General features: G+C 60.6%; 1 protein-coding gene across 2 annotated transcripts; it reads right to left on the bottom strand.

Annotated features, from left to right (window-relative positions):
- Positions 1-1,763: 1,763 nt before the first annotated feature.
- On the bottom strand, positions 1,764-27,774 carry LETM1 (leucine zipper and EF-hand containing transmembrane protein 1). Of its 2 annotated transcripts, none has more exons than XM_055434260.2 (14): positions 27,557-27,774; positions 23,556-23,616; positions 18,437-18,848; positions 17,154-17,297; positions 16,494-16,631; positions 15,605-15,808; positions 11,195-11,314; positions 10,563-10,694; positions 10,199-10,357; positions 9,758-9,892; positions 6,469-6,603; positions 5,610-5,800; positions 4,623-4,761; positions 1,764-4,019 (listed from the first exon to the last, which is right to left on the bottom strand). In XM_055434260.2, the coding sequence occupies exons 1-14, from the start codon at positions 27,633-27,635 to the stop codon at positions 3,870-3,872; spliced, it is 2,199 nt and encodes a 732-aa protein (XP_055290235.2). In that variant the 5' UTR covers positions 27,636-27,774; the 3' UTR covers positions 1,764-3,869. The 2 variants fall into 2 exon arrangements, with proteins under 2 accessions (XP_055290235.2, XP_055290236.2); XM_055434261.2 differs by having other exon boundaries at positions 9,758-9,889.
- Positions 27,775-27,933: the final 159 nt, after the last annotated feature.

Here is a 27,933-nt window from a genome sequence, read left to right as displayed (position 1 = left end):
CCCAAGCCCGGGGCGGGCCGCAGTGGGCCTAGGGCGCAAGGCACAAACACCCTGCCCACCCTGGGGGCTCTAGAGCCGCCAGCCTCCAGTCTTGGACTCGGGTGGCCCCACCCTCTGCCTTCCCCTCACGGCCTGGGATGCATCGCCCAGTGTCTGCACCTCGGTCCTGGCCCCCTCGCCTTTGGAATCCTGTTCCCACCCTGTGGAGGCTGCCCGCCGCCCACCTCGCCAGGCTGGACGCCGACCTCGCAGTGTCCTCTTCCGAAGGCAGGTGCGTGAACGCGCTTGGCCGCAGCTGTCTACTTTTCGGCCGTCGTCTTGGGGCATCACACATGTAAAAACATGTGCCCCCACCGGGAACAAAGGTCCCAAGCCGCTGAGAGCAGGCTGTAAATCAGGACCCCATCTGGCTGTCCCTCCTCAGGCCTCGTGTGAAACAGCCCTGCCCTCTTCTCCTGCATGTGGCTTGTGGAGGGGGACAGCCATGGACATGCTCGTGGCTCAGACTTCCCTGGCTGGGTATGAGGCAGTGCCTGGGACACACAGCCAGTGGCCCTCACATCCAGCTCCCCACCGGTCACTCCAGCACCGTCCCCATGACAGCCATTCCGGGACAACACTGCACCCAGGACAAGTGGCTTCCAGCATTTCTCCCAGCCAGTTCACGGGCTGGAATTCTCCCTGAAGAGCTTCCTGGGATGGTCTCCACTTCCTCCTGAGAAGGCCAGGTGCCCCATTCTCACTGTCACTCCGTTGGCAGGGACGGAGCTTCCTCAGCATCACCTGGATGTGTGGATTTTGTTTACAACCGATTAAGTCTTCGCTGTTACGGATACTCTTCTGACCTCAGTTTGTCCCTTCAGGGTTGCTACAGAGTCCCCTGACTGCAGCCCCAACTCCGTAAGCCACCCCTGCCCCACCGTTGGTCAGCTGTGCCACCTGGTGCCCCTTCATGCGGCCTTCTGAACCGCGCAAGTGAGAAGCCTCTTGCCCCGGGGCTCCAGCTTGTGCCTGCAGCTCATGCAGCCCTTGTCCCTGGCCACCTCCCAGCAGTGGACACATTCAGCGCACAGCATAAGGGTCTGGGTGCCTGCTGGGGGCGAGATGAACCTCAGATGGGCGCCACTGCAGCCCAGCAGCCCCTTGTCTACGCCTGCATCCGCAGGGACCATCATCCTCCCACCCGGTCATGAGCCACATGTGAGCACAGAACCCACAGGGCGGAAACAAGTGGCCAAGGCCCAGCTCAGGGGCACAGGGTGTCGGGGCTCAGCAAGGGCGGAAGGAGCCCCCCACGGGGCTGCGGCCAGCGCAGGGGGGGAGGCCACCTGTGGCAGGCCGGATGTCCCCACTGGAAGGGAGGCCGACAGGACGGGGGCTGTCCTGCTCCCTGAACCATCTGCCCGGCAGCCTTCCCAGCTGGGCATCAGTTGTCTGTCCAGGCAGGGCACACCCCTGAAGCCGAGATGTGGGCCTGGGGGCGGCAGGCCTGGACGGTTCTCTTGGCTCTGCCCAGGTGTTGGGGGGCCTGCAGGGCCTCAGAACCCCTCAGACAAGGGTAGGCCCTGGCAGGTGCTTCCCCCAACCCCAGGGGCCCTCAGTCTCTCAGGATGTCCCCCTCCTGGTGATCCCTTGGCCAGGGTCCCAGCCCTGCCCACTGGGGACCACCCCCCAGGCCCACCGAGGGCTGTGGGGAGGACAGCCTAGTCAGGCAGTGGCTGCCACAGTAACCTGGTCAGACAGAGCAGCCCCTGACAGTCCAGTCATACAAGACAGCACTTTATTCGGTCTTCTCCTCACATGAAACCAAGGGTCTAGTCTCCAGCACAGTCTGTGGGGACAGGCGGGATGTGCGCTCCCAGGGCAGGCGATCCCAGAGGCCGGGCTGGAGCGCAGCCGGAGTCAGACGCCCAGACAGCCCTGCCACTTCCCACCCCAACTGTGGACAGGCCACATGGTTCAGAAATCTTGCTCTGAGCTGTTACCCCAACATGAGTTTGATATTTTAATAAAAAATGCTATTTCTAAAAAAGGTGTTGACGCACAGCCAAGGAAGGGGCCCTCAGGTGAGCTGGTCCTGGCTGCTGTGAGGTTCACTGCCTGGAGGTGATGCTGCACAAATTACACGGTGCCCTTCGCTTTCAAACTCTGGAATTGGATATTCCAAAGTGACCCTGGAAGCTACATCTCCTGAATCCTTAGTAATGGGGGTGTTCAGGTGGTGCAAAGCAGCAAGAATGCCATTGTGCTTCCAGCGGGCATGGTGTCACAGCCCCGGGGACTCGAGCACACTCCTGAGATAGCTCAGGAAGGTGGGTGCAGGCCCTGGGCGCCCAGCCGACAGACAGCCACCCCACCGCCGCATCACACCCCACGCTCATTCCCAGCACTGTCCACCCGTTATAGCCACACCCGGGCACTCAACTCGGCTGTAAGAAAGTTCAGGACAGTAAAAACAAGCAACTCGAAGGGGAAGCCTGCAGCAGACAGGCCCGGGTACAGATGCCGGAGAAGGGTCCTGCCGTGCCAGGGTGGGGGCGGTGAGGAGGGGGGCTGCCGGGGGCTGCGGGGGGGCCGCCCTGGGTGCCCGGCGAAGGCGGCGAGGTGAGGACAGGGCCGGGAAAGACTAGCCTGTCCTCAAGCATGCCAGCCACCACAAGGGCCACAAGCAAGCAGACTACAGCAGCGGAAAACCGGGCCACTAAACACGTGAAATAACTCATAAATACCAAGGAAGCATCTAGAACATGCCCCCTTAAATAACTGAAATAAAAACCCTTGAGCACCCACTGCCCCCTCACAAGGGTGTCCATTGGAGGACTCAGAGGTACTCCTCTTGTCCAAGGTCTGTCAGCGGCTGAGCACAAGGTTTCAAGTCATCTGGAAGCTGTCCCCTTCGCTCGTCCCGCCTGGCCCGGCCAGCCCCAGGTCTCCCAGGGCCCATGCTGGTTCTCCACAGAGCGCTCCGGCCGGCCCTGCCCAAGCCTCCAGAGGAAGAGCCAGACGGTGCTGGGCCATGGCCACCCGGCTCCCGGACCTGCCACACACACATGGCCAGGGGCCTCAGGTGGGCACAGGCCCCTCGCGCGCCCCCGTGGCCTCTGGGGTGAGACACGCAGTGAAATCCATCTGAACACCCGGGAGGGGGGGTGAGGCGATGACAGCCCAGGCTAGAAGCACGGCCGATTCCTGCACAGGGAAGGCTTCATCTCCAAGGGCTTCGTCAGCACCTCTCCCAGTGTAACTGACGCTCACTTTGCTCAGCTGGGCTGGTGCGTGAGAAAGCTCGGCGCTAGCTAGTTGGTTGAAGGATTAGGTGAGGATCCAAGGTCGCTCAGGAAACGATGTGGATGCCCACACAAAAGCATCAGACTAGACTCCCGGGAGCCATGGAGATGGCAGGTGTGGTCTGCTCACTGGTTCACACTGATGCTCAGGAATCCAAGTCTGCAACACGCGAAGCAGTTTCTCCAGGCTGAGGCTATGTCTGCCTGGGGTGCCCCTGCGGCGGGTCCTCTCCTCTGCGGCAGAGGCCACCGGGGGGTGAGCCGCATCAGGAGTCTGGAGCTGTGCAGGGCCACAACCCCCACCGGCTGGCTGCCCTTGCCGGCTACAGCCGGGACCCCACGGCACTGGGCCCCTGCTGACCCAGAGAAGCCTCCCTGGACGGGCGCAAGGGCTCCGAGCTGACTCAATCTTCATGGAATGATCAATGTTAAAAATCACTTGATTATGAAGTTTCTGATTTATTCCAGATAAAATATTAGGTCCGTCACTAAGAATCACTTCAAAGCAATCAGCATCATGTTGGGACCACTGCGGCAGGAGGGGGCGCGTGGAGGCCCGTGTGCAGGGGGGCCGGGCCGGCCCTAGTTCTGCACCTCGGCCGCCTCCTTCTCTGCCTTCTCCTTGGCCTTCTCCTTCTCTTCCACCTTCTCCTCCTTCTCCAGCGTGGCCACGATCTCGGCCACCTGGCTGGTGGAGATGTGGATGTCTTCTTTGTCCACCAGCTCGATGACCTGTGCACACAGGAGGAGACGTGGGGCTCAGGTGGCTCTGCCCCTCCCAGCAGGGGCTCCCCTCAGAGCACGGCGGGCGGGAGGCGGCACCGTCCCCCCGGGGGCTGGGGTCCTTCACCCGCCCTGGCCTTCTGAGGACCAGACCCCCCACCCCAAGGAACCGACAGACTCCAGAGCTCAGGCCACATGGCCGGGAGAGGGGCTCGGGAGGCAGGAGGCCCGAGGTTGCAGGCCTGCGTGGGGCGCCAGCTGGGCCTCCCGGGACCCAGGGCCGCAGGCAGGTGGGCTGCACAGCCCAGAGGCTGCAGGCCGGGCCTCGTGGGGCAGAGCGCCAGGGGCACCCAGGAGGGTACACCACCACGGAGAGGACACTGGGCCGCAGCAGCTAGTGTTCTGGGCAAGAGTCCCCACGGGCCGGAGCCACAGGCTCCTGGCCAAGGTGGAGCCCCGCACTGGGTGCCGGGTGCCTCTCAGGCCTCAGGGGCCCCACAGCCACCAGCTGTCCCCAGGAACGCGGAGGGTCACACCGCTCCTCTCCAGGCCTTATGGCCCTCCCCTTCTCCACGCGGGGTTCAGAGGGCGGGCGGGCGGCCCCCGACCCACCTTGACAAGGTCATCGATGTTGACCTTGCCGTCCTTGTTGTCATCTAGGGCCGAGGCCAGGCTCAGCAGCTTGCTCTCGGGGATGTGCTTGATCTGCTTCATGGCGCTGATGAGCTCGGAGATGCTGATCACCGTCTCCCTGGGGACACAGCCTGCACGTGGCACCTCACCCCTGCACGCCCACAGCCCAGACCTGACCTGGCAGCCCTCCACCCAGGGCCCCCCGCCCTGTCAGCTGGGGACCCCCGGCCAGTGCAGACACAGGGGCAGCAGCCACCACTCCAGTGCAGACACAGGGGCAACAGCCACCACTCCAGTGTGGTCGCCGGTTGCACACAGCCGCCTGGCACGCCTGGGCTCTCCGAGGTGATGAGGACAGGGGGCTCCTCGGGCCCGTCTGTGCCCGGGGCAGGGTGGGAGGGGCTGGGAGGGGCAGCCCTCTGATATATGAAGGCAGGTGAGCCCACAGGACACAGCAGGTTAACCTGAGGGGACACTGGCCCCTGCACGGGGGTCATGACTGCAGGGGCTCAGGAAGAGGGAGGAGGCAGGAGAGCACGCGATGGTCTGAGGACACAGGGGCCGAGCGGGGCTGAGGCTGGAGGGAGGAAGGCAGGGAGAGGCCGGGGGTGCTGTGACCCACGGAGGGTCTGAAAGGACCGGCGACGGCGGCCTGAGACGGGTGGATGCAGAGAGAGCAGGCAAGCTGCCAGAGGCCTTCCTGACGCGGCCACAGCACCACGCTGTGCATGGACACGTGTCTGCGCGTGTGCACGTGTGTGTGTGTGTGTGTGTGTGCACACACGCAGTGTGCTAGGAAGACCTGACTTGGAGCCGCTTCAGTGACAGCATTGTGGAGAATCTGCAGCTGCTAGATCAGAGGGAAGGGGTGGCTGGCGGGTAGCCAGGTTGAGAACGGCGCCGAGTCAGAGAGACTCGGAGTCCAGGGCCGGAGTCCAGAGCCGGAGTCCAGGGTGCCATACTCACCCCGCAGGCGCGCCCTCGGCGGCGGGGCCCAGCTTGCCCGCCTTCTGGTCAGCCTCCAGCTGCGCCAGCAAGCTGTCCATCTGCCCGATCATTTGCTGCACACGCTTGGTCAGCCTCTTGCTGGCTTTAGACTCTTCCACATACATTTCTTCGCCAGTCTTTGAAAGTTCCTTCTTGATCTCCTGTAAATCCTAATAGAATTATTTAGTTGTAAATAGATCGTCTTAGGGCAACAAGGAAACCTTAAGTTTACAGTAAGTGGGTCAGTCCAGACTGCATCACGGAAGTGCAAAGGTCTGGGCTGTGCTGCAGCAGACCCGCTAACTCCAGCCACAAAGCTGCTCACTTATTCCTGTCCACCATGAAGGTCTGTTCTCATCTGTGAAAACTCAAACATGGTTTTCCTATCAAAGGAAATTCAGACTCTTTTTCTGAACCCCGACTGTCTTCCTAACGGATAAAAGAATCAAGGAATGGGAGTGTCTGCGTTCCCTACGAGCAAGTGTTACCGGGAACAATGGGAGGTGACATGGGGATTAGAGGGCCGCCACGAGGAGGAGAAACGGCAAATTACTTTAACCAATCTCAAAAAGAAAAAAGAAACTAGCATGTAAGAAAGAAGTCTCTTTTGGGAAGTCAGGAACAAACGTAAGATTTCGCATACCAAGTCACCCGGCTTTCTTCTGATACCTTCATGTGTTTAGAAACTAAAAAGATACCTGCTCGTCACCGACAAGGGCAAGCGGCCAGCACTCCAGGGGGAAGTGACCCACTGGAGTGCCTGGAGGAGCTACCGAGCAGGACCCCCTCACGCTCAGTTCCCCCGAGGCCTCCGGGCCCCGCCGCTGCGCGTGCCCACCTGGCTGTAGTCCTGGACGTCCACCTTTAGCAGCTCCAGCTCCTCCTTCTCCTTTGTCAGGGATTTCTTCTGCTCCTTCAGTTTCGAGCACGCATTGCTGAGTACGTCAATTTCCTCTTGAGTTATTTCCTCTTCCTGGAAACAAACCAGCAAACCAAAAAAACCTACGTGAAAGGGAGTAACTGGCTTCCCCAGAAGGGCTGGCCCCCTTTCTGTCCGAGCCGGCGTGCCCCGGTGCGACCCCCACGCCTGAGGGTGCCTGTGCAGGCGTGTCTGGCAGACACCCATAGAGCTACCACCACCCGACTGACAAGCAGCATCACCCCAAAGGTTTCCTCGTGTCAGGAACCCACCCACCCACCCTGGGACTTGTGTCATGACAGACTCATTGCTGGGATTCCGACAAGTGGCGTCACACAGCTCAAGCTCCGTCCCTCTGAGATTCATTGTGACGGCGTGTTCCTTTAACTGCCTTGTACAGTCCCATCCGCCAGAACAAGGAACCTGCTCGCCCATCATCGTGGCCATTCTCTGTTGCAGTTCAGTCGCTCAGTCGTGTCCAACTCTCTGCGACCCCATGAATCACAGCACGTCAGGCCTCCCTGTCTGTCACCAACTCCTGGAGCTTGCTCAAACTCATGTCCATCAAGTCATCCAACCACCTCATCCTCTGTCATCCCCTTCTCCTCCTGCCTTCAATCTTTCCCAGCATCAGGGTCTTGTGTAATGAGTCTAGAAAACATGGCTGGTCCCTTGAGTTTCCACATACATCAGAATAAACTTGTCAATGTCAACAACAAAGGATGCTGGGATTGTGGTGGTCTTGGATCCACAGATCAGCTGGGGAGAATTAGCGTCTTACCAACATCCAGTCTTCGTGTCAGGAGTGCAGGGAAGCTCTCTACTTCCTGCTTTAACTTACCTCAACAAAGCATACAGCATCCTGCACAGGTCTTCATGCCCGTTTCCAAATTCATCCCAAGCAGTTCACTTTTGGGGTATGGTCTATCTGTGATGTTTCTGAAAATTTCAACTTGGTTGTTCGTCTCTGGTGGTCACGGCATCTGTGAACAGTCCACCTCCACGTGACTTCATCTTCTCCCTGGCTAACCATCCTGGCCAGACCCTGTGGCCGATGCGGAGCAGGTGGGGTGCGGACACCCTCAGCCGTCGGGGGTCCTCTGGTGCGGGGCACCCCTCGCGGCCCTGCAGGCAGAAGGCTCGCCCTCACGTCAGCTGAGGACAGGGCTCAGCTCAGCCCAGTGCTGTCCGCGCCTCTGCTGAGATGACCGCTCATGGTCTCGCTCTTGAGTCTGCTAAACGTGCCCGTGACAGCAGTATTTCTGTATTCCTTCCACAGACCCCAATGGGTCACGATGCATGTTCTAACTAACTGATCTGTTCCTGTTAGCCCTTATTTATGAATACCTGTCAACTGTTCTGACTGCACGGGGTCTTCGCTGCTGCGTGCAGGCCTTCTCTACTTGCAGTGGCTTCTCTTGGCACAGAGCACAGGCCCCAGAGCGTGTGGGCTTCAGCAGTGGTGGCTCGCGGGCTGAGCATGTGGGGCTCTCCCGGACCAGGGGTGGAACCGCGCCCCCTGTATGGGCAGGTGGACTCTTGACCACTGACCGCCAGGGCAGCCGGTCACGACGCACTGTCCTTCTTACAGAGCAGGCGCACCTCACATCCTGGCGTTCGCAGAGAACTGCACTCTGCTCAGGACAGACCCCTTCTGCGGCTGCCTCTGACCCCCCTGGTGTGGCCCCGGGAGGCGCTCATCTCAGGACCCTCCTCCTCTTCAGCTTCCTGCCAAGAGTGTGTGAGGCACGGGAGGGACTTCCCTCCGTGCGGACGCACCAGCGCCGTCGCCCTGAAGCCTTTCCCTGCGGCAAGGTTTTCAGTGACACAGCTTCCCGGAGCTACTTGGGCTCCCTGTCCCTGCAGACGGCCGACACCCCAAGACCCCAGCACTGCAGACAGGAGACGAAGCTGCCCCACTCTCCAAGGCATCTTTCTCATCAACTGAGGTTCTTTGTTTGAAGTTTCGTGTGCTTCCTGCTAAGTCATCCTTGGCAACCTTTACTTCACAAGCTCTCCTGAGAGTTAAAACATCCCTCTCTGTCTCAGCCCTTAATCCAGTGACAACGGGATGCCTCTCTCTCTCCATGGAGACAGCTAATCATCTTGGCCCGAGTGCGGACTGATGAGCCCTTCTGCCAGGCTGCGCTGTGTGGCCCCAACCAGACCCCGCCTCTGTTCCGCTTCCCGCCTCAGCCCCAAACTGCCTTCAAAATGACCCAGGCTCCTCGGTCTGACCCTTCCCAGGTCTCCTTTTGAGCCGAGGTCAGCCCAGGCTCCCAGGAGCCTCTTTCCTCGAGCCTCATGTCGATGATGTGGAGTGCTGGTCTTCACCTGTCTTCCGGGCCATCACCAGGTGAAGCAGAGCTCACTGGGCGTATCCCAGGCTACGCCACCCCCCATCCAGCACTGCCCCCCAGAGCCGCACCTGCAGACACAGCTCACTTTAGCAGGACCCCTGCACTGACGCTTTGTGCTTTCTCTCCTCCCGTGAACAGCTTTTCTCCGCCCCGTGCCCCATTTCGGGCCCTTCCTACCTACCGGCCTGGAGGGCTCGTGTCCCCTGGCTCCTCCGAGGCCCTGCAGTGGGGCTTTCCCCTCCACCTCCGATGACCCCACGCTGCCCCTCAGGGCTCCATCCTCAGACTGCACCCCCCAGCCCAGCTCACGAAGCCCAGCCCCACCCAGGTGTCGACAGGCGTGACCTCACAGGGGCCCCCACCCCACGACTCGCTGGGAACCCCCAGACGCAACCTGCGCCCTGCTTCCTCTCTCCTACTCCAGCTACTGCCACCGCCGCACCTGCCCGTGAGCATGCCCCCCACCCAGCGCCTTCAGAAGCGGCTCCGCCCACCGTGCCCCTGTACCACAGCCCGCCCGGTGGTGGGGGCGCCCCTGAGTGTGGGTCACGGCAGGACGACGAGGCTGCCAGACGCGAGCTCCCAGGCACACAGTGCGTTGGAAGGCGACAGCAAGGTGGGCCTCTGCAAGGACCACACCAGCGTCCCTGCTAGGCGTCCTGCCCGAGGAGCACGGGCTGAGCCAAGGCCGGGCCACCTCCCCTCCAGGCTCGCTCTCCACGCCCCACGACCGTCCACTGTCACCCTCCGCAGCCAGGCTGCAGCTGTCCCGGCCCACATCCTTGGGAGGCCCTGGAGCCGCTGGCGTCCGGCGGCTGCACACCGCTCCCTCTGGCGAGCGCCGTTACCTTCAAGCCTTCCAGGACAGGAGCGCTGTCCTTCAGGACCTCGGAAGGCAGGGTCACAGCAGGCTCTTCCGGCTGCAGCTCAGCCACCGGCCTCCCCGGGGCGCCTTCGGCCACCACCTCGGGTTCCGCTTCCTTCTGAAACGCAAGGCCGCTGCCGGCTCAGCACCCCCTGCAGGACTGCAGCCTTCTGGGGCGTCCACACCAGTAGACACGCCGCAGGCCAAAGGGCAGGCTCCGTGAGGGTCGAGGTCTGTGGAGCCTGGCCGACTGGCAGCAGGCCCACCCCCACAAGGCTCCCTGCAGGACGCTCCAAGCCGGCACTGTGTCGGGTGAGGTGCACTCATGCCGCTCCTCCTCCAGGCCCCAGCGTCCACAGGGCCTCGGGCCCAGGCTGGCAGCGCCCGCTCCGCCCCCAGCCCACTCCCGCCCCGCCCCGCTCACCGCTGCCTGGGCCGCGGCTGCCTGGCTCTGCCTCTGCAGCTCCTTCTCACGGTGCTCCTGCTGGATGGCCGCCTCCTCCTGCAGCGTGGCCTCCAGCTTCGCCTTGTTGTCCACCTGCTCGCCCTCCACCTCGGCCACCTTCACCTGGGCTTCCTTCGCCTTCAGGGAGGGGAGCCCATGAGCATGCCCTGATGGGGGGCAGGCGTCCCCACCAGCGCAGCCCCGGCACCCAGCCAGTGTCTCTGGGCGTCATCCCCTCCGGGCCACCTTCCCACGTCCCACAGGGCCCTCAGGGGAGGAAGAGACAGCTGGGGCATCTCCCCGAGAAGTGAGAAACCCAACAGAGGGGCTCGGCCACACGCACCACGATCTCCGGGAGGGTCTGCAGGGTAGACTTGAGCTGGTCTGCGGGCGACAGGGTCTCGGGAAGGTACATGGCCCGGGACAGGATGAGCAGCGATGTCGGGATCTCCTGGTGCAGGTGCAGCTCCAGCCACTGTGAGCGGGAGTTCGAGACCCAGGCTCACCTCCGGCCCAGCCGCCCACAGGACCTGGCCAAACCCTCCCCTGCTCTGGTTTATGTCGGGGAGGGGAGAAGGGTTCAGGCTAGCAGCAACAACCACAGCAGCACCTGAGTGGACCCCGTCACCCCAGCGAGCTCTTCCAGAAACGCTTCAAGCCCTACAAGGGGTCTATCGGCTGCCACGCTCATACCCGCGGCCCACCTCAGTCCTGTGAGTGGCAGAGGCCCTGCGGCGAAGCCGTGGGAACTGGGAAGTGAACAGGACGAGACGCCAGGGGCTGCTGAGAGCAGGGCCTTCAGAAATTGGGCTGGCCTGGGTCCCATCTGCCCACACCCCCAGCCTCAGCTGAGGGAATCTCACAGGAAGCTGGCCTGGCCCTCGGGCATCCTCACAAGACCAGGTGGAGCGGCTGTAAAGACTCCAGCGGCAACCCAGAGCCCGTGAGGGTGGCCCAGGGCCCTGCCCAACGCACCTGCTTCAGCTGGTCCCGCAGGCGGTCTTCTGTGACGCCCAGGGCCCGCATGCCTCGCGCCCGACACGCTGCCTGCAGCTCCTTGACGTTCAGGCTGTCCACGCCCTCCTCGGCAATCAACTGTCAAAGGAAAAAGCTGGTGACCTCCGGAGGGCTTACCCTCCTGAGGGAGGGTCTATTCTGTCTGCGTGCACACACTGGTCTACGCGTGTGACTAGAACCTTCCTAACACACTCTGCCAAACACGAGATAAACGACCCCCCACCCGCCCAAGGCACTAGTTCCGAGTTTGCAGGGACCAGACCATCTGACAGAGGGTGGGACCGCAGGGTCAAGGGCCAGGAACCACTGTGGGATGCAGACACCCACCAGGCCCAGGCCCCGCTCTGCCTGAGCCCCACAGTCAACCAGTCCCCCCACACAGCCAAAGTCCTGTGTTCCCAGGATGGGAGAGGAAGGACTGGACTAGGGTGACTGCACTCAAGATGCCTCCTGACCCTCCCTGTGCAGCCTGAGGCCGCAGTGATCCGAGCGGGAAGCACACAGGAGTCCCTGAGGCAGAGGGCACAGCACTGGGGTCTCAAGGAGCCTGTGCAGGGATGAGGGACGGGAGCGAAGGATGACGGGCAACAGTGCCCCCGTCAACCCGGGTACAGCCGCAGCACCACGTGCAGCCGTGCGGATCCCCGTCACACCTGACGGGCGGTCTCAGGGCACGGCCGGGAAGCGATGCTGAGCCGGGCCCATGAGGAACCTCACGAGGCCCCTTCAGACACAGGCGCCCCTGGGCACGAGCCTATTCTGCCCTCGGTCGTCCGCACACTGAGGAAACTTCCGGGAGGCCCCAGAGACCCAGGCGGCCCATGTCAGTGAGCACGCCATACCCACAATGGCCCTGTGTCTGCCGCTCGCCCCCTGCGGGACGTCTGGCCTGTCTCCAGCGCTGGGTGGTAATGAGACGTGGCGCGAGGACTCCCCCTGCCCATCCTCCAGCAGTGCCCATGGCCCCTCTGTGCTCACCCCCGCGCATCACCGCATCATTTTCCAGGGCCTGCTCTGATGGCAGGATGCATTCAACTCATCACGAGGTGACCCACAAGGGCCTCACCCGTCCCCCCCGCCAGCTGAGCTCATCCGACGCCGCCCCGGCACGGGCCCACCTCCGCCTCCTCCGCAGCGCCGTGCCGACTCGAGCGAGGCCTCTCACCCGGGACACAGTCGCTTCCCAGTGCTCCACCACAAGCTTGGTTTCCCTTCATCTGCGAACACCCTGATTCCCCCTCATCCCAGTTTTTTCTAGATTTTAAGTTTTAGTTTTGCTGAATACAGGACTGAGTTGACAGTTTTTTTTTTTTTCCAGCACACAAAGAAACACTTCGCAGTTCCTCCTGGCCTCCAGGCTTCTGACGAGAAATGCACTCTCATGCAAACTGTTTGTCCTGCAGTCTCTCTCATCACTTTCAAAATTATTTGTCTTTCAAGTTTGTTCATCTGATTCTGTCTTCGTGTGGATTTCTGTGGGTACATCCGGTCTGAGACTCACGTGGCTTCTTGTCTGTAGGTTCACCTCTGTTACTGAATCCGGGAAACGGCCGACGGCCAACACAACCCACTGCATCTGCCCGTTCAGCGCCGGCGCCCACCAACTGCCTTTTCTCTCCGAGGTCCTTCCTCCTGGTTTAGCACGAGCAGTGATTTCCAAAGGAGGCTGGACACTCCAGGCTGGGGGCTGCGAGGTCCTGGCAGTCTTGCCTTCTGTCCTACCGGGCTCCCTCCCACAGCATTCTGGTGGGGTGTGACACCCCACGTCCACAGGCGTGTAACGGACAGTCTGGCATCCACCGATCCAGACTAACAGCCAAAGTTGTGTACACTGCCCCTGTGGACTTTCTGGGTGTGCAAAAACCGTATTTCAAACTCTGCAACCACAAAGCCTGACCCTGCGCAATCAGAAACGTCTCCCGCTAACCTCCCCCACTGCACCAGGGACACAGGCCGGGTCCTGGCTCCACCCCCCTCGTCTCCCGGTCCCCACCTCTGGGGGCCCCTCGTCTCCCGGTCCCCATCTCCGTGATGTCACTCAGTTGCACCCGTAAATGGCACCCTGGGCGCCTTCTGGAACAGCTGGGGTGTGGCCTTCACTGAGGCCGGGCAGACGCTCTTCTGACTGCTGGACCAGCTGGGTGGACTCGCTGGCTGGGAGTGGTAGGAGAGTCTCCTGACTGGCCCCTCCTGACGCCACTCTAGCAAGGAACAGGGGTAGCGTCTTGGGCTTGATAATGGGGGTGGAGGTCGGGCCCCCTGCAGGTCTCCACCAACACCATGGAGGACGGGGTAGGGGGAATGAGCCAGCCTTCACAGACTTCACTTATAGAGCCCGCTGTCACAGCCCCCACCGCCCAGCACTGTGGGGGTCAGCGTGGGGGGACGCTGTTTCCTGTGGCGTCTGGCTGCAGCCGAGCAGGCACTCTCGGGTCTTCTGTCTTGCTAGGTGGCCCCTTTCCTCCGGTCAGAGGATGGGCATTAAGGTCTGTCTCCATCGGTGACTTGTGGCGTCTTCAGGCCCAAGGCTGGATCTGTGAGGCACACACACTTCCCGTGTCACCCCTGGGGTCTCAGGGGCTTCTCCCCGCCTTCCAGACTTATCCTGCGTGTTTTCACCTCATATCAGGAGGAAAGGATGCCCCGTCCACTTCTCAACGGCGGAGGTATGGTTGCCCCTACTTCCCAGGAATCCCAGCACTGAGGTCAGGCCACCTGTTCAACATCACACAACAGCGAGTGGCCTGGACCCAACCAAGGCCACCTGCCTTCAGGCGGCCCGTCCCAGGTGGGGCAGCCACACGGCAGGCTGTCCAGAGTGGAAACACCGCATCTCTTCATGCCTATGAAATGCGGTGCTGATCTGCTTCTGGAGAACAAGACAGTCAGTCTTACCTGAGCCTGGGACCCTCAGAGGATAGATTTAAGGGTAATCAGCTCAGGAGGATGCGAGGACAGGTAACCAGACACACAGGGGGTGGGTGGTATTTAATGAGACAATGGAAACAGCAGAACCAGGAAACGGGAGCACAGAAGCACCGCCTCGGGAAGTCACTGTGAGACCGCTAAACGCAAACAGAGTCCAAGGCGCTGCAGAGAGAGACAGCTGTCTTCAGAGGACAGCAACAGGCCTGGCGGCTGACAGGCACTCGGCAGCAGCTTTAAATGTGAAAAAGACCCGCGAGCCCTAGACCCTCTGCCCAGCAACACCCTGCAGGAGGGAGACTAGTACAGAGGGGACTCGTCACGTGGAGGAAACAGGCAGGAAGGCCTGAGGTCGGGAGGAGAAACGTGCGGTGGTGCACAGACATTCGCTTGGGCGCAGAAACACAGGCAACGCATGCAAGGGCCAGGGCGAGGGCGGGGACCCTGCGGAGCCCCAGCACGCGTGCGGCGGGGAAGCATCTACTCTGCCGGGCTGCTGTGCTCAGGGAAGCCGACTGTAAACTCCAGAGAAACAGCTCAGAAGGGATAAGCAAATAACAAGCTAACAGACAGAGGACACAAGAGTAACTCCTTGATTAATGCAAAAGCAGGCAGGAAAGAGATGAGCAGGACACAACGCAGGCAAAAGAAACAGAACAGAGTAACGAGCAAACACACCAGCTGCGAGACAGGAGGCCGCAAGCACAGGTCAGAGCAGCAGCAGGCACACACGGCAGACAAGGGCGGGAGCCTGTAGGGGAAACAGCAGCAAGCCGGCCCAGACTCAGACACCCGGCACCACAGACTGAAGGCCGAAGGAGCAGCGGAGAGGACGCGGGGCTGCTCGAGGCCTCTCCCGGGAGACGCACACTCGAGGCGCAGTGCAGGCCAGGGGGCGACCACGTCGTGGTCAGGACCTGCTTTTCACTTCCTGCCCTTTAGTCGGGAGGCCCCAGTTCTAGGTCACTATCTCTATAGGATCTCTCAAAGATCTAAGGCAAAATCTACGTCAAAAAGTATTGACTAGTGTGCTCTTTAGGGAAGCACACCAGCCCACCAGGCTCCTCTGTCCAGGGGATTTCCCAGGCAAGAATACTGGAGTGGGTTGCCATTTCCTTCTCCAGGGGATTTTCCCAACTCAGGGGTCGAACCCGGGTCTCCAGCCTTGCAGGCAGACGCTTTAACGTCTGAACCACCAAGGAATCCAGTCCATGGGGTCGCGAAGAGTCGGACACAACTGAGCGACTTCACTTTCACTTAGGGAAGCACAAGATCAGTTAGTTAAAATAACGGTTAATAAATTACGACGCACCGTATAATGAAACGTCAGGCCACCATAAAACCCGCCTTCTCAGTGACTACTTCCCACCACGGAGATGGGCGGTCACGGCGGCTGAGCCCCGTGCGACCCCAGCACTCGCCCCGGAGCCCAGACGCGCGCACCTTGTCGTCCGCCTTGATGGAGCGAAGCCTCATGGTGAGCTGGAAGCGCAGGAAGTTGTTGGTGCCGATGGACTGCAGCTCCAGCAGCTTGCACAGCGCCACCAGCTGCGGGCGTGTGAGGTTGTCCAGGGTCAGCTCGTCCTCAAACAACTTGGAAAAACGCATGATTTCCTCGTTGCTGGGTCTCTCGCCCGTCTCTCGGATCTGCAGGAGCCATCATAAGGGTCACTACCAGCAGGCTGTGTGCCTTCCGGCACCCCACAGCGGGTGGGCTGTGCGCCCCCTGGGACCCCCACAGCTCCCAGGCACGCGCCTCAAATCAGGAAACAAAGCAGAAGGGCAGTTCAATGCTCAGGAACCCCCACAGGGAGCAGCCCCTGGGACCCAAACCCGAGTGCTGATGGGCTGGGCTCCTGCGAGCAGGGTGTCACGCAGCACATGGAGTCCGGTCCCTGGACCTCACATGCTGTGCCAGCAGGGCAGAGATGGTTGGCAGGAAGAAGCCGGGGCCTCTCCATGTGGGACAGGAGGCCCACCTCCCTGCTGACTATGGACATGGCTATGGGGCAGGCTGTCCCCTCCTCCCCAGCCCAGGCCCCACCTGTCACAACTGTGGGCCCTCGGTTCCTCCGCCAGGGCCGCTGCAGTCTGGAGACCCAGACGAGGCTGGTGGACGGCAGCGCACATCCTCGGGACAGCAGTGTGGCCTCCATGGGTGCGGGGCGGGCCCAGTTACACCCCTCGCGCCCGGGCCCTGAGCCCCACCCTCACCGAGTACAGTGACAGAGGGAAGAAGAGGCAAGGGGCCCGGAGAAGGCAGGGGCCCCAGCCTCTAACCAGCCCCGGGGACCACAGGCCAAGCCACGTGCTTTACAGAGCACCACAGCACCTTCTGGAAGAACACGGAGAAGTCTTTGGTGGCGCTCCCCTTGGCAGCCTTGTTCTTCAGGGCCATCTCCTCGATGGTGTCCTGAAGGAACTTGGCCAGCTCCAGCTTGACCCGCAGCTCCTTTTTCAGCCTCTCCTCCTGTGAGGTCAGGAAGGGCATGCACCACAGCCCCTAGCCGCCTCCTCCTGGGCGGTGCAGCCCCAGCAACAAGTGCACATGCCCCCAGCCCAGCCTCCCAGACACCTCCTGACAGCGCCTCCTCCACCGACGAGTTGTGTTCCAAAACTTTCTATCTCATGACTTAGCAAATTCTGTGTGACACACCCACCCCCCACCACAGAAAGGACCCACAAATTCCATAAACAGCCAGCCAGTAAAGCTTTTCAGACCCTGTGGGCCAAGCCATGGGAAACATGAAGGCCATCAGACAGTACCCACCCAACAGGGCACGCGTGTCCCCAAAAGGCCTTACTGCCCAGGGCGGTGGGGCCGGCATGGGCCTCGGTTGGCCAACCTTACTCTAGACCCGTGTCATCCCCCACAAACGGGTCTCGATCTGTGGCTTGGAGAACCCTGCTCTAGAGACGCCGTAACCCATGACACACTCAGACAAGGCAGCTTTGTAACCACTTTGAGCCGGGTCTGGGACACGCCAGTCACCTTGCTGGACTGGGTCTCGAACGTGGACGGCAGCATGTTGGGGAAGAGCTTCACGGCGACGGGCAGCAGGAACTCCATGAACGGCACCACCACAAACACCAGGAAGGGCACCAGGCGGAAGAGGTCAGCGCAGATGCGGAGGAACTAGATGGGCAGAGGGCCGAGGGGACCGGGGAGCACGCCTTTCCACAACGGCCAGGGAGCGGGCTCCGCAGGCACCCCGGGGCCAAACCTTGGCGTTTCAGAAAACCTGGGTGCGGGGGCTCCCCTGGCAGGCCAGTGGTTAGGACTCCTCGCTCCCACTGCAGGGGGCACGGGTCAGATCCCTGGCTGGGGATCTATCACCCATGTTGTGTGGGGTATGGCCAAAAGAGTTTAAAAAAAGGAAAAGAAAAGCTGGGTGGGAGCTAACTCTGTGCGAGAAGTGGGACCCGTCTTCAGCAGCTGCTGCAAGTGGGCTGGCCCAGAGCTTCAGCAGTTGCCCCCTGGCCCAGTAGAGAGCTGGACAAAAACCATGCCAGGAGGACTGGTCCTCAGCGAGGCCCCAAGGAGCGCTGCAGCCACACCTCACACTCAACACGCTAATAAAAATCAACTCTGTTTCTCTATACTCTCAAGAAACAAATGGAAAATGAAGTTTTTTAAATTCCGTTTACCTACAATAGACAAAATATGGAAGCAACCCAAATGTCCACGGATGGATGAATGAATAAACTAAATCATGGTCTATCCACAGGATAGAAAGTTATTCAGTCTTAAAAAGGAAGGAGATTCTGACACCTGTCACAACAAGGGTGAGCCTCAAGGAGTCTGCTCAGTGAAACAAGCCAGTCACAAAGGACAGACCCTCTGCAATTCCACTGATGTGAGGTCCGTAGAGGAGTCAGATTAAGACACAGGAAGGAGAATGGTGGGGCCAGAGGCTGGGGGCAAGAGAGGGGAGATGTCATTTAAAGGGGGCAGTTTCAGCCGAGGAAGAGAAGAGCAGAGCTCTGCCGGTGCTGACTGCACCACCATGTGACGGGCTTGACGCCACAGGCCGCTGGTTAGAGATAAACGTTAGGGTCTGCACTTTCCTACAAAGGAGAATTCCACTTAAATATCGTGAAAAAACACGGAACCACACACAACTGCGGAAGAGAACGGGAAAGGCCCCGTTTGACTCCTCATGCGCTCCCAGGAATGCCCCCACTGTTCATTCTCCGACACAGGGGGTCTTAGTACCTTGCTGCCCCAGCCCCGATCAGCTGTGCTTCCAGAGCGGGTCCCACTGCGCCCATTACCTGCCTGCGCTCGCGGCGGGTCAGGCTGTGGCCGTGGAGGATGCGCCAGAGCGTGCGCGCGGCGATCTTGGTGTCGATCCAGAGCAGGCGGAAGCCGTGGTAGTAGTGCTTCAGCTCGTCCAGGACTCGCTGCCCCAGGGGCTTCCTCGCCACCGCCTGTGCGGGTGGGCTGTACACGGGGCCGCCTTCCTCCAGCTTCTTGTTCTTGTCCTTGAGGGACCGGAGGGACTTCTCCACCACGGAGTCATCACCCAGCGGGCGCGACGAGTGCCAGCAGCGCACAGGGAGGAGCCTCGGCCCCGCGAGCACCGTGCACGCGCGCTTGGGCCTCAGTGTCCAGCAGCCCAGGGGGTCGCCGTGGAAGGAAAGGTACAGGGGGTGGACGGGAGTGCAGCCGCCCAACGGAAGAGGCCTTGAGGAAGGAGAAAAGAAGCCCTGGTGAGGCGCCAGCCGCCTGCCGTGACCACCCAGCGGCCCAGTCACACCTCCCAGCCAACTGTCCCAGCTGGACAGACAGACTCCCGGCCCCTTCCTGACAGGGAGCCACTCCCACCATCAGAGGCGAAGGGGCCGCTCACAGAGGTCTTGCGGGAGGCCAGGGGGCGCTGGCTGGTGCCCACAGCCTCAAAGGAGCAGGTCAGACACAAACAACCAGCAAAGGCTCAACCCCCAGAGCAGAGGGACCCAGCCTCTGGGTGGAGCCCCGGGCCAGTGCTTTCCCTTAAGAGGCGAGTTTCTACCAAGACCTACGGCTCCTGAGCAAGTTCTGAAATTTAGGGAGAATGTTCCAGTCAAGAGTGAACTGGACCCGTGCATCAGCTGACCAAAGGCCTTAGTGCAGAAGGACAGACGTGCAGAGTAGAGCCCGCCTCTCCTCCCACATTGGTCGTCCGTGACCAGGCCCGGGCCTGTGCCCGGCGGACACCCCGCGGGGCGGGCTGTGCCTGGGGCTTCCTTGGGCCCCTGACCTGCAGGGCCACCCTTGTGCTCGCCCTCTCAAATCCTCACGTGTGGACCACCTCCCACTGGACCTCTGGCTCCAGGGGGCCCACCGAGGAGTGGGTGAGCTGCCCTCACACCTTGGCACCGTCTCCACTGGCACCACATCAGGCCTGCAGGGCCCCTGAACCTGCGGCAGCAAGAGAAAACCAGTATGCTCCTTGAGCGCGACGCAGCTGTGCCCTCGGGGTCTGCCTGCAGACGGCCACTCGAGGAGGGTTGCTGGCTGCAGCCTGAGTTTCTGGAGCCTGCGCCGGGCACTCCTCAGCTCTCAGTGCCCACCAGACCTAGCACCGCCCAAGGTCTGGGCACGACCAAGAGGTCCTCCTCCAGTGGCAGAAGGCCTCTCAGAATCCATCGCTGAACACATTTTGCTTGTACAGTTCTCCTTCTGTGTTTCACGTCTTCGTATCTCACCTGTCCCTTAGAGACTTATCCCTCTCACGCACAAGTCCACCTTGGGGCGGCCAGAGGCCCAGAGACAGGGCCGTTTATTGCCGGCACACCCAGCTTCTTCCCACCTGTCCGGTCATCTCTGCACACCTAGTCTGTTGCCAGCAGCGGGGACTCAAGGTCTGCGCAGCCTGGCCCAGGTCAAACTCCAGTTCTGCTGCTGACTGCCATGTGACCTGGGACAGGCAGCCTGCCTGCTTCGCGAGCACCCCTAGGGGATGAACCCCGGACAGCTCCGCGGGCACGCTGGGGCGGAGACGCCGTCAGTCGGGGCGGAGGAAGCTCTGCCCTTACACACGGGGGCAATGGATGGCCGCCTTGGCTCTGGCCAGTCGGGCAGGGACGGCTGGGGCCTCTCTTTTGTCCCAGGCCCTTGCTTCTGCCTTAAAGGGCCAGGCCAGTCCTGTCGCACCGGTCCCTTAGCCCTGCCCTGTCCCGAGTCTCAGTGGCTCGAGAACGGCCACGCCCAGAGCCCAGCAGGGGCCCCGCCCGTACCTTCCCAGCGGGTGGTGACCACGCCCACCCAGGAAGGCGCCTCACCTCCCATCTTTACCAGGCTTAACCATCCACTTTTCCAACCCCATTACCGAGGAGGCAGTGGCTTCCACGAGGCATGACATCAGTGACAAGGGGCAGCCAGGAGGCAGGGACAGAGACCCAGGAAGGCAGGCCAGCAGAGTAGCCCAGGGTGCATCCAGCGAGGGCCGTGAGGGCCCAGGAATCCGGCTGCCTTCAGGCAAGTTCGAGAGGTTATCAACCGTCTAGCCAAGGAGATCTAGCTATTTTCGAAAAGTACAAATTATATAATTTATCATTAAAAAAATCTCCAACAAAACAAAACTAACCTGGGCACCGCTGCCTCCTAGTGGGCAGAGGGCGGTCCCCGCTCTACCCTGCCGCCGATGCCCAGGCGTCCGTGTCCTGGAAGCGCCGGCCCCTCAGCTGTGTGGAGCCAGGACCCCACCACCCACCCCAGGACCCATGGCCTTTCTTTTCCTTCTCTCTTTTGGGATAAACCATCTTCAGAGAGAGAGTGTGTGTGTGTACACACCACTCTAGGTGAAAGCAAAGTCTCAACAGGAAACACGTTGCTGGAGGAGGCCCTGCCCGTCTGCCCTGAGGACGTGAACCCGCATCCACCTCAGCCCAGCACCCTGCCAACACCTTCCGGAAGAGAGGAGAAGCAGGGCCCGCAGAGCGTCCCCGCGCCCGAGGCGCCACTGCAGGGACCCGCCCAGCTCTACACACAGCCACAACTCGACCCCATAGGCACCTGCCAACCTAGGTCAGCGTGCCAAGATGGCGGCCTGAGGTCGGGCCAGGTGGGTGCCAACCCTCCCTGTGCCCCCTCAGCTCCTCAGGGCAAACAGGAAAGGGAAGGCAGGATGCAGCAACAGGCACTATGGCCCAGGAGCTGTCCCCAAAGCACAGGTGCCCAGGAGCCCAAGGGGCCCCACCATCGCCCGCAGAACAACGTGCCCGTCGGCTGGGGCCTGAGGGCCGCTGCCCACAACGCCTGCTGGAGCCGTGGAGGCCACAGGACAGCCTGTGAGGCACTGTAGCTTTCTCAACGCTGTCACTATGCTAGAGTCGCTGGTTCCTGCTGTTGTGATAACGCGTGAGTGACTGCAGTCCTCTGATAACAGAGCTGGCTACCAAGACTGAAAAAAACTACAACAGAAGCAAATGCACTGGGAAGGAAAAGACAAAAAAAATCATTACGGTGCACTCAGCGATTAACTACCAGATGAGCTAAAAACAACTCACAGAGCTGTGAGGTGGCCACAGGAGACCACACCCAAGTGAGTGACGCACATGCCACCAACAATCCGAGAAAGCTAACACAGAGGGAGTCCCCAGCACCTCCAAACGGAGCACATCTGGGAACTGTCTTAAAGGTAGTGCACTCTGCCTACGCAAGACACACCCTTTTCCCAAAATGAGAAAGTCTAAATAAAGCAAACAACCTACCGTGAAAAGACTACAAAGTTAATATTCCCAAGTGATGTTACAGGTTTAATGACATTCCAGTTAAATCCCCAAAACATCATTTCAGAACTGAACTCATTCAGAAGTTCGTCTGGAAGGCCGTGGAGAACAGAGACGCCGCCAGGGGCGGACCCTTCCTGCCCAAGTGCGGCAGGCGCGCCAGCCCAAGCGCTGGGGTCGCTGACCAGAGGCACTGCCCCCGCCACCGGGCTGGTCCAGACTGGCGAGGCCAGTCCACACGCAGCGCTAACCTGCTTGGCAGTCACTACCTTAAAACCAACGACTTCACACCAAAACCTGACAGCTTACCCTGCGGGACCACACCCTGCACAGCAATCCCCAAGTCACCTCCCTGGGCCCCCAGCCCCTGGAATGCCAGCTGCAGGTTACAGAGGTCACCGAGAACTCTGACAGCCGGAAGGGCGCACTTTAGCGAGAGCAGAGAGGTTCTAGGCTTGTATGCTAATGCCTCCACATCATAAAGAGATGTCACAGCGACAACGTCTGGGGACTGTCAGGAGAGAAGCCTGATCAAATCAAAGCCCAGAGCTGGCTGGGAGCACCCCGGCAGCAGGAGGAGCCGGCAGGGGTTGCTGAAGGGAGGGGCTTTTGAAAACACTTTGGCAAGTCCCTGTCACACACTGCACACGCACCCCTGCCCCTCCACGAAGGAGCTGCTCTCAGGCAGAGAGGCTGGGCCAGCTCCTCATTCTAGCACTTGATGTTAGACCAAAAACTGAAAATACGCTTACACACACTTTTGCTTTAACAGCCAAGCACGTACAACTTGTGCAGTCTTTAAGAATTAAATCTGTCACAGGAAGCACCCTCCTGGAGTTTCAGAGCCCAGAGGAGGCAACAAGTCGACAAAAGCACCCAAAGCACCCCCAGCTCCAGGGACGAGGGGTTGTAAGGGGCTGGGCACTCTCACACAGGAAGGACCGTGGGTGTGCACTCCAGGCTCCAGAGCAGGTGGACGCGGGTGCCCCGCCACATAGGTGAGGGTCAGGAGACCAAGCCTGGGGCGCGGGCAGGGGTGATGGCAGACGGGGAGAGCACAGCAGCCCCACAGGAGGAAATGGGGAAGCCTGTAGGAGCCACTCCCTCCACACTCCAGATCTGTCCCCAGAACCAATAGGGAAAGCCCCATGAACAATCCACAGGGTCCTCTGGGAAGGACCGAGCGTGGTGCGGGGGAGGGTCTGTGCGTTCACAGAGAAGCCCCTGGAAACAGCAGCTGCGTGAGGATGGAGAAGACTCAGCAACTGTGCAGACTGCAGACACCACTGCAGGTTTAGAGTACAGATACAAGGGACTTCCTGTGGTCCAGGGGCTAAGCCTCCACGCTCCTAGTGCAGGGGGCCCGGGTTCAATCCCTGTCGAGGAACTAAATCCCACATGCCACAACTAAGACTCGGCACAGCCTAATAAATTAATGATAAAAAAGACCAGAATAATACACCAAAAAGGCTAATAACAGCTCTAACAGGTACTGGGTTATCAGTGTTTATTTCCCAAACATTCACTAGAATATGTGGCTACACACGTCAAGATGAAAAGATACAGGTTTAAGAGAACAAAGTAGGCTTCACCACCGACACAAGTCAAGAACCACAGCACCTGGGCACGTTCAAGCCCCCCGGTTTACACAGGCAGAAGGCGACGTTCAGTTACTCACACGTAGCTCAGCAGCCGCGCAGTGCTGGTACCACTGAGGCAGGCCGGGTCCCCAGCAGGACCTGTGACGAGAGAAAACAGAGTCAGTGGCAGACAGTGGTTTATGCAGGCGTCTCTCCCTTCTGTGGAGCAGGTTTCCGGAGCCCACTCTGAGTGTTGTGAGGCGAGGGCTCTGCCCTGGGTGGAATGCAGTCTTGGTAGCATCCCTGGCTGAACGCGCCTTAAGTGGGGGACCAGACTCTGGTGGCCGTGGGCCTTCAGGTCTCCCCAGGTGGGACCACCCCGACTCACTCCAGCTGCCTCTGGTGGAAGAGGCGGGGCACACGAGACCCCCAACAGGCAGGCAGCTGCACAGAGCAAGCGAGGTCACGTCAGGTCAGTTCAGTTGCTCAGTCGTGTCCGACTCTTTGCGACCCCATAGACTGCAGCATGCAAGGCCTCCCTGTCCGTCACCAACTCCCGGAGTCACTTAAACTCATGTCCATTGAGTCAGTGATGCTGTCCAACCATCTCATTCTCTGTCGTCCCCGTCTCCTCCCATCCCGAATCCCTCCCAGCATCAGAGTCTTTTCCAGTGAGTCAACTCGTCGCATGAGGTGGCCAAAGTATTGGAGTTTCAGCTTGAGCATCAGTCCTTCCAATGAACACCCAGGATTGATCTCCTTTAGGATGGACTGGTTGGACCTCCGTGTAGTCCAAGGGACTCTCAAGAGTCTTCTCCAGCACCACAGTTCAAAAGCATCCATTCTTCGGCACTCAGCTTCCTTTGTGGTCCACATCTCACATCCGCACATGACTGCTGGAAACGCCGTAGCCGTGACTGGACGGCAGGGCCCACCCAGGTGCCCCGACAGCTGGCACGCCCGCGTGACGGGCGGGGTCGTGGGAACGGCAGGAGCACCGACAGCGAGGGCCGCCCGGGTCCGGGAGGAGCCGCGGCGCCAGGCGCACGGCACATGGCACAGGCTCAGGTTCCTGAGACGCTAATGCCATCTCTACCCTACGTCCCAGCCCGCACTCCAGCAGAGGCGGGCCCGCCTACCATGTCTCCCAAACAGAAGCCTCCCCACAACCTTGGAACCAGGCCAGCTGCTGCAGCACACAGCACCCCTAGCAGCCCCTGCCCTGACCCTGGCAGCCCCTGCCCTGTTTGCCCCACGCAGAAGCCATCACAGTAACTTCAGAGCGGGCTCCAGCCTCCGCAGATTGCCGGGCCACTCCGTCCTCCTGAGGGTCCTTCTGTGGTCTCTTTCCCAACACCCACCCTCCACCTCTGACCCCAGCCGCGTCTCCTACAACTCAATTCCACTCTAACTCCCCAGAGAGAGTGCAGACCCACAGGTGAAGGGCTCCGTCCCACAAGACTGTCACCACTTCAAATGCCAGTTGCAGGTGGGGTCTTCAGACTACCCACACTTCTGCCAACTACAAACCTGGGAGTTCCCATGACCCCTTCAGTTTTGATAATTTGCTAGAATGCCCCCCAGAACCCAGGAAAGTACTCAAGCCAATACCGTGGTTTATTATAAAGGATACAGATGAACAACCAGATGGAAAGGGATATAGTGTGAGATCTGGCAGAGTCCTTGGTTACAGGAGCGCTTGTCCCCACTGCCTGGCAGGCACCCCCAGCCCAAAAGCTCCCCAAGCCTCCCATTCCCGAGTCCCTATTTTCAGCGCCTGCTGCTGCTGCTGTTGCTCCTAAGTCGCTTCAGTCGTGTCCGACTCTGTGCGACCCCATAGACGGCAGCCCACCAGGCTTCAACATCCCTGGGATTCTCCAGGCAAGAACACTGGAGTGGTTGCCAGTGCCTTCTCCAATTTTCAGCGCCTAGGGATTATCAATTACACTCTTGGTCACCGGCAACTGAACTCCCATCTCCAGACCCCTCCCCTCCTTGTGGGTCTGGAAGGTCCCACCCTCTAATCACAGGTGCGCAGCTAGCGCAAACTCTGGTGTGTGGGAAATGGGCTCATTATGAATAGCAAAAGATCTGCTTATCAATCAAGAAATTCCTAGGGTTTTAGGGGCTCTGCCGGGAACCCAGGATGGGGAAAAGAGACCAAACTCATTTCTTCCTATCCCACACCTTTATTTACCTGGCTTCGAGGAACCACATTCTCTGGGTTCTCCCTGCTAAGCTCCAGCAGGATCCTCCCCAAGCACTCCGTACCTGAACACTCGTGGGTACACGAGGCCCTCAGGCCCAACGGGTACCTCACACGCAACAGCTCTAAGAAATCCTGGCTCCCCAGCCCTCTCCCTTGCTTCAATAAGGGCGGGAGGCCAGGCTTTCTGTCTCACACCCAGTCCTTGGCAAATCGGGTCAGCCCACCTCTGCAAGTCCCAGCCGACTCCCAAGTCCATGCCACACACAGTAACTTCCTCCCAAACAGCACAGTGTGCTAAAGGGCAGGAAGTAACCCTACAGTAGACACCACCTCAGCCTGCTGATCAAGGTCAGCCAGCCATGGTAAGTCCTGCTGCAGGAGGCACCCTAGATGGAAGGGATGAGGATACACTTCACCTCCAGGATCTTCCTCCCCAAAACCCTAAACCTCAGTCTAACCATGAGAAAAACATTAGACTAATCCCAACAGGTGGGCCCTACAATATACCTGACCAGATCTCCTCAAAACTGTCAAGGAACGTTTGGAGAACCATTACAGCCAAAAGACCAAAAAGAAATTGTGACTCAGTGTAATGGTGTGTCCTGGATGGGGTCCTGAGACAAAAATAAAGGATATCAGAATAAACTATGTACAGAATAAGAGAAACCTGAATACCTTATGCATTATGTAATACTGTGGGTTTACTAATTATGACAAAACCCAAACTGATGTAAGATGTTAGTAATGAGGGAAATGTGGTCCAGAAACAGGCTGCCCCGAGCTCAGCTGGGAGCATCATTTCAAGGGTTCTGGGACTGGCTCCCTACAGCCCAGCCCTGGGTCCTGACCACCTCTCAGCCCCTTCGTGTCTTGGTTACTATGGGAAACACCTGTGTTCCCGGAATGATTCACGCACAAAACAAATTCAGCAAACTTTTAAACTGGAAACACGCTACAAAAATGTGTGTGGCCGAAGTATCTTCACCACCACCCTTAAGCAGAAGCGAGGACAACAAGCGGGACTGGGCAGCCAGACTCTGGGTTCACAGAGGAGTGCTCGCTGAGGCTCCACGCCCTTCTCCTGGCTCCAAAGGTCTAAGCAGCTGATCCGCCATCAGTGTCAAAAGTGACAAGAACCATGTTTTCTAGGGTGCCTTTACAAAGGGTAAATACCTCGAAACAGGTAATTTTACTTGATGAATCTCAATCTCGTTGGACAAAATAATAAGCAGTAAACTGAGAAAGGGTAATATAAAAAGGGACGCGGAGAGCGGGTCAGTGCAGGCGCCCTCCACGTGGGCTCCCGAGAGCCCGGCCTCAGGTGTGATCTGCGGGCCCCAGCTAGCGTCTCCGAGGCTCCAGGGACAACGAGACCTGCCTGAGGCCATAGAGAAAGGGCCTGGGACCCTGCACGACACGCGTGTAGAACGCCATAAGGGTATCGGTCCCACGGACGTCCCGCAGGACGGGTACCAGTGCCGCCGTGCCCGCCGCCATCTCTGCGGCCTCCAACGCGGCCCGAGGGCAAGACTGTCCTCGCGAGTGGGCGCCAGGTCCGCCGGGCTCGACCACGCGTGGGGAGCGCCGACAGGGCCCCAGGCTGGCTGTCAGCGCGCTCTCCAACGTTCCCGACGCAGCGGCCGGCGGCCGGGCGACTAAGGTCACGGCGCGAGTGCGTCACGGCCCGCACCCACGGCCCGGGCGCGCCCCAGGCCCAGGGCGAACGGCCGGCCAGGGCGGGGCGGACGGGCGAGGCCCGCGAGGCACCCCGCTCGGCGGGACCCGGGCTCTGGGCTGGGTCCGGGGGCGGCCGGCCCCGCGGCCTTCCGCGGCCCGCCCACCTCGGCCCCGGCACCGGCCCGCGCCGTCGGCCGAGCGCCGGCCTCTTACCCCTCGGCGCGGCGGCGCGGGGCGGCGGGAGGCGAGCGGGCCCGCGGCCGCGGCAACTCCTCAGTAAGATGGACGCCATGTGCCCGGCGCGCCGGCCGCACGGCCTCCTCCTGCGGCGGCGGCGGCTCCGCGCCGGCCCGCGGCGCCTCGGCTCGCCTGCGGACGGTTGAGGGCGGCGGTTGGCGGCAGGCGGCGGGCGCTCAGCTCAAGGACCCGGCGCCGGCAGCAGCCATGTCCCGGCATCGACGTCCGGCGGCGCGGGGCGGGGCGGCCGGGCCGCCGCTCCCATTGGGCCCTTCGGGCGCTCGGCGCCGGCCAGCTGAGGGGCGGGCCCGCGCGGCCGCGGACTGCCGGTCCCGGCCTGCCCCGCGCGGCCG

Source organism: Moschus berezovskii, chromosome 5 (assembly GCF_049115385.1).
Source record: "Moschus berezovskii isolate FMDL1 chromosome 5, NW_MosBer_1.0, whole genome shotgun sequence".
NCBI lineage: Eukaryota > Metazoa > Chordata > Mammalia > Artiodactyla > Moschidae > Moschus > Moschus berezovskii.
Note: the sequence above shows the minus strand (reverse complement) of the source record. Positions and strands in the feature narration are given on the sequence as shown.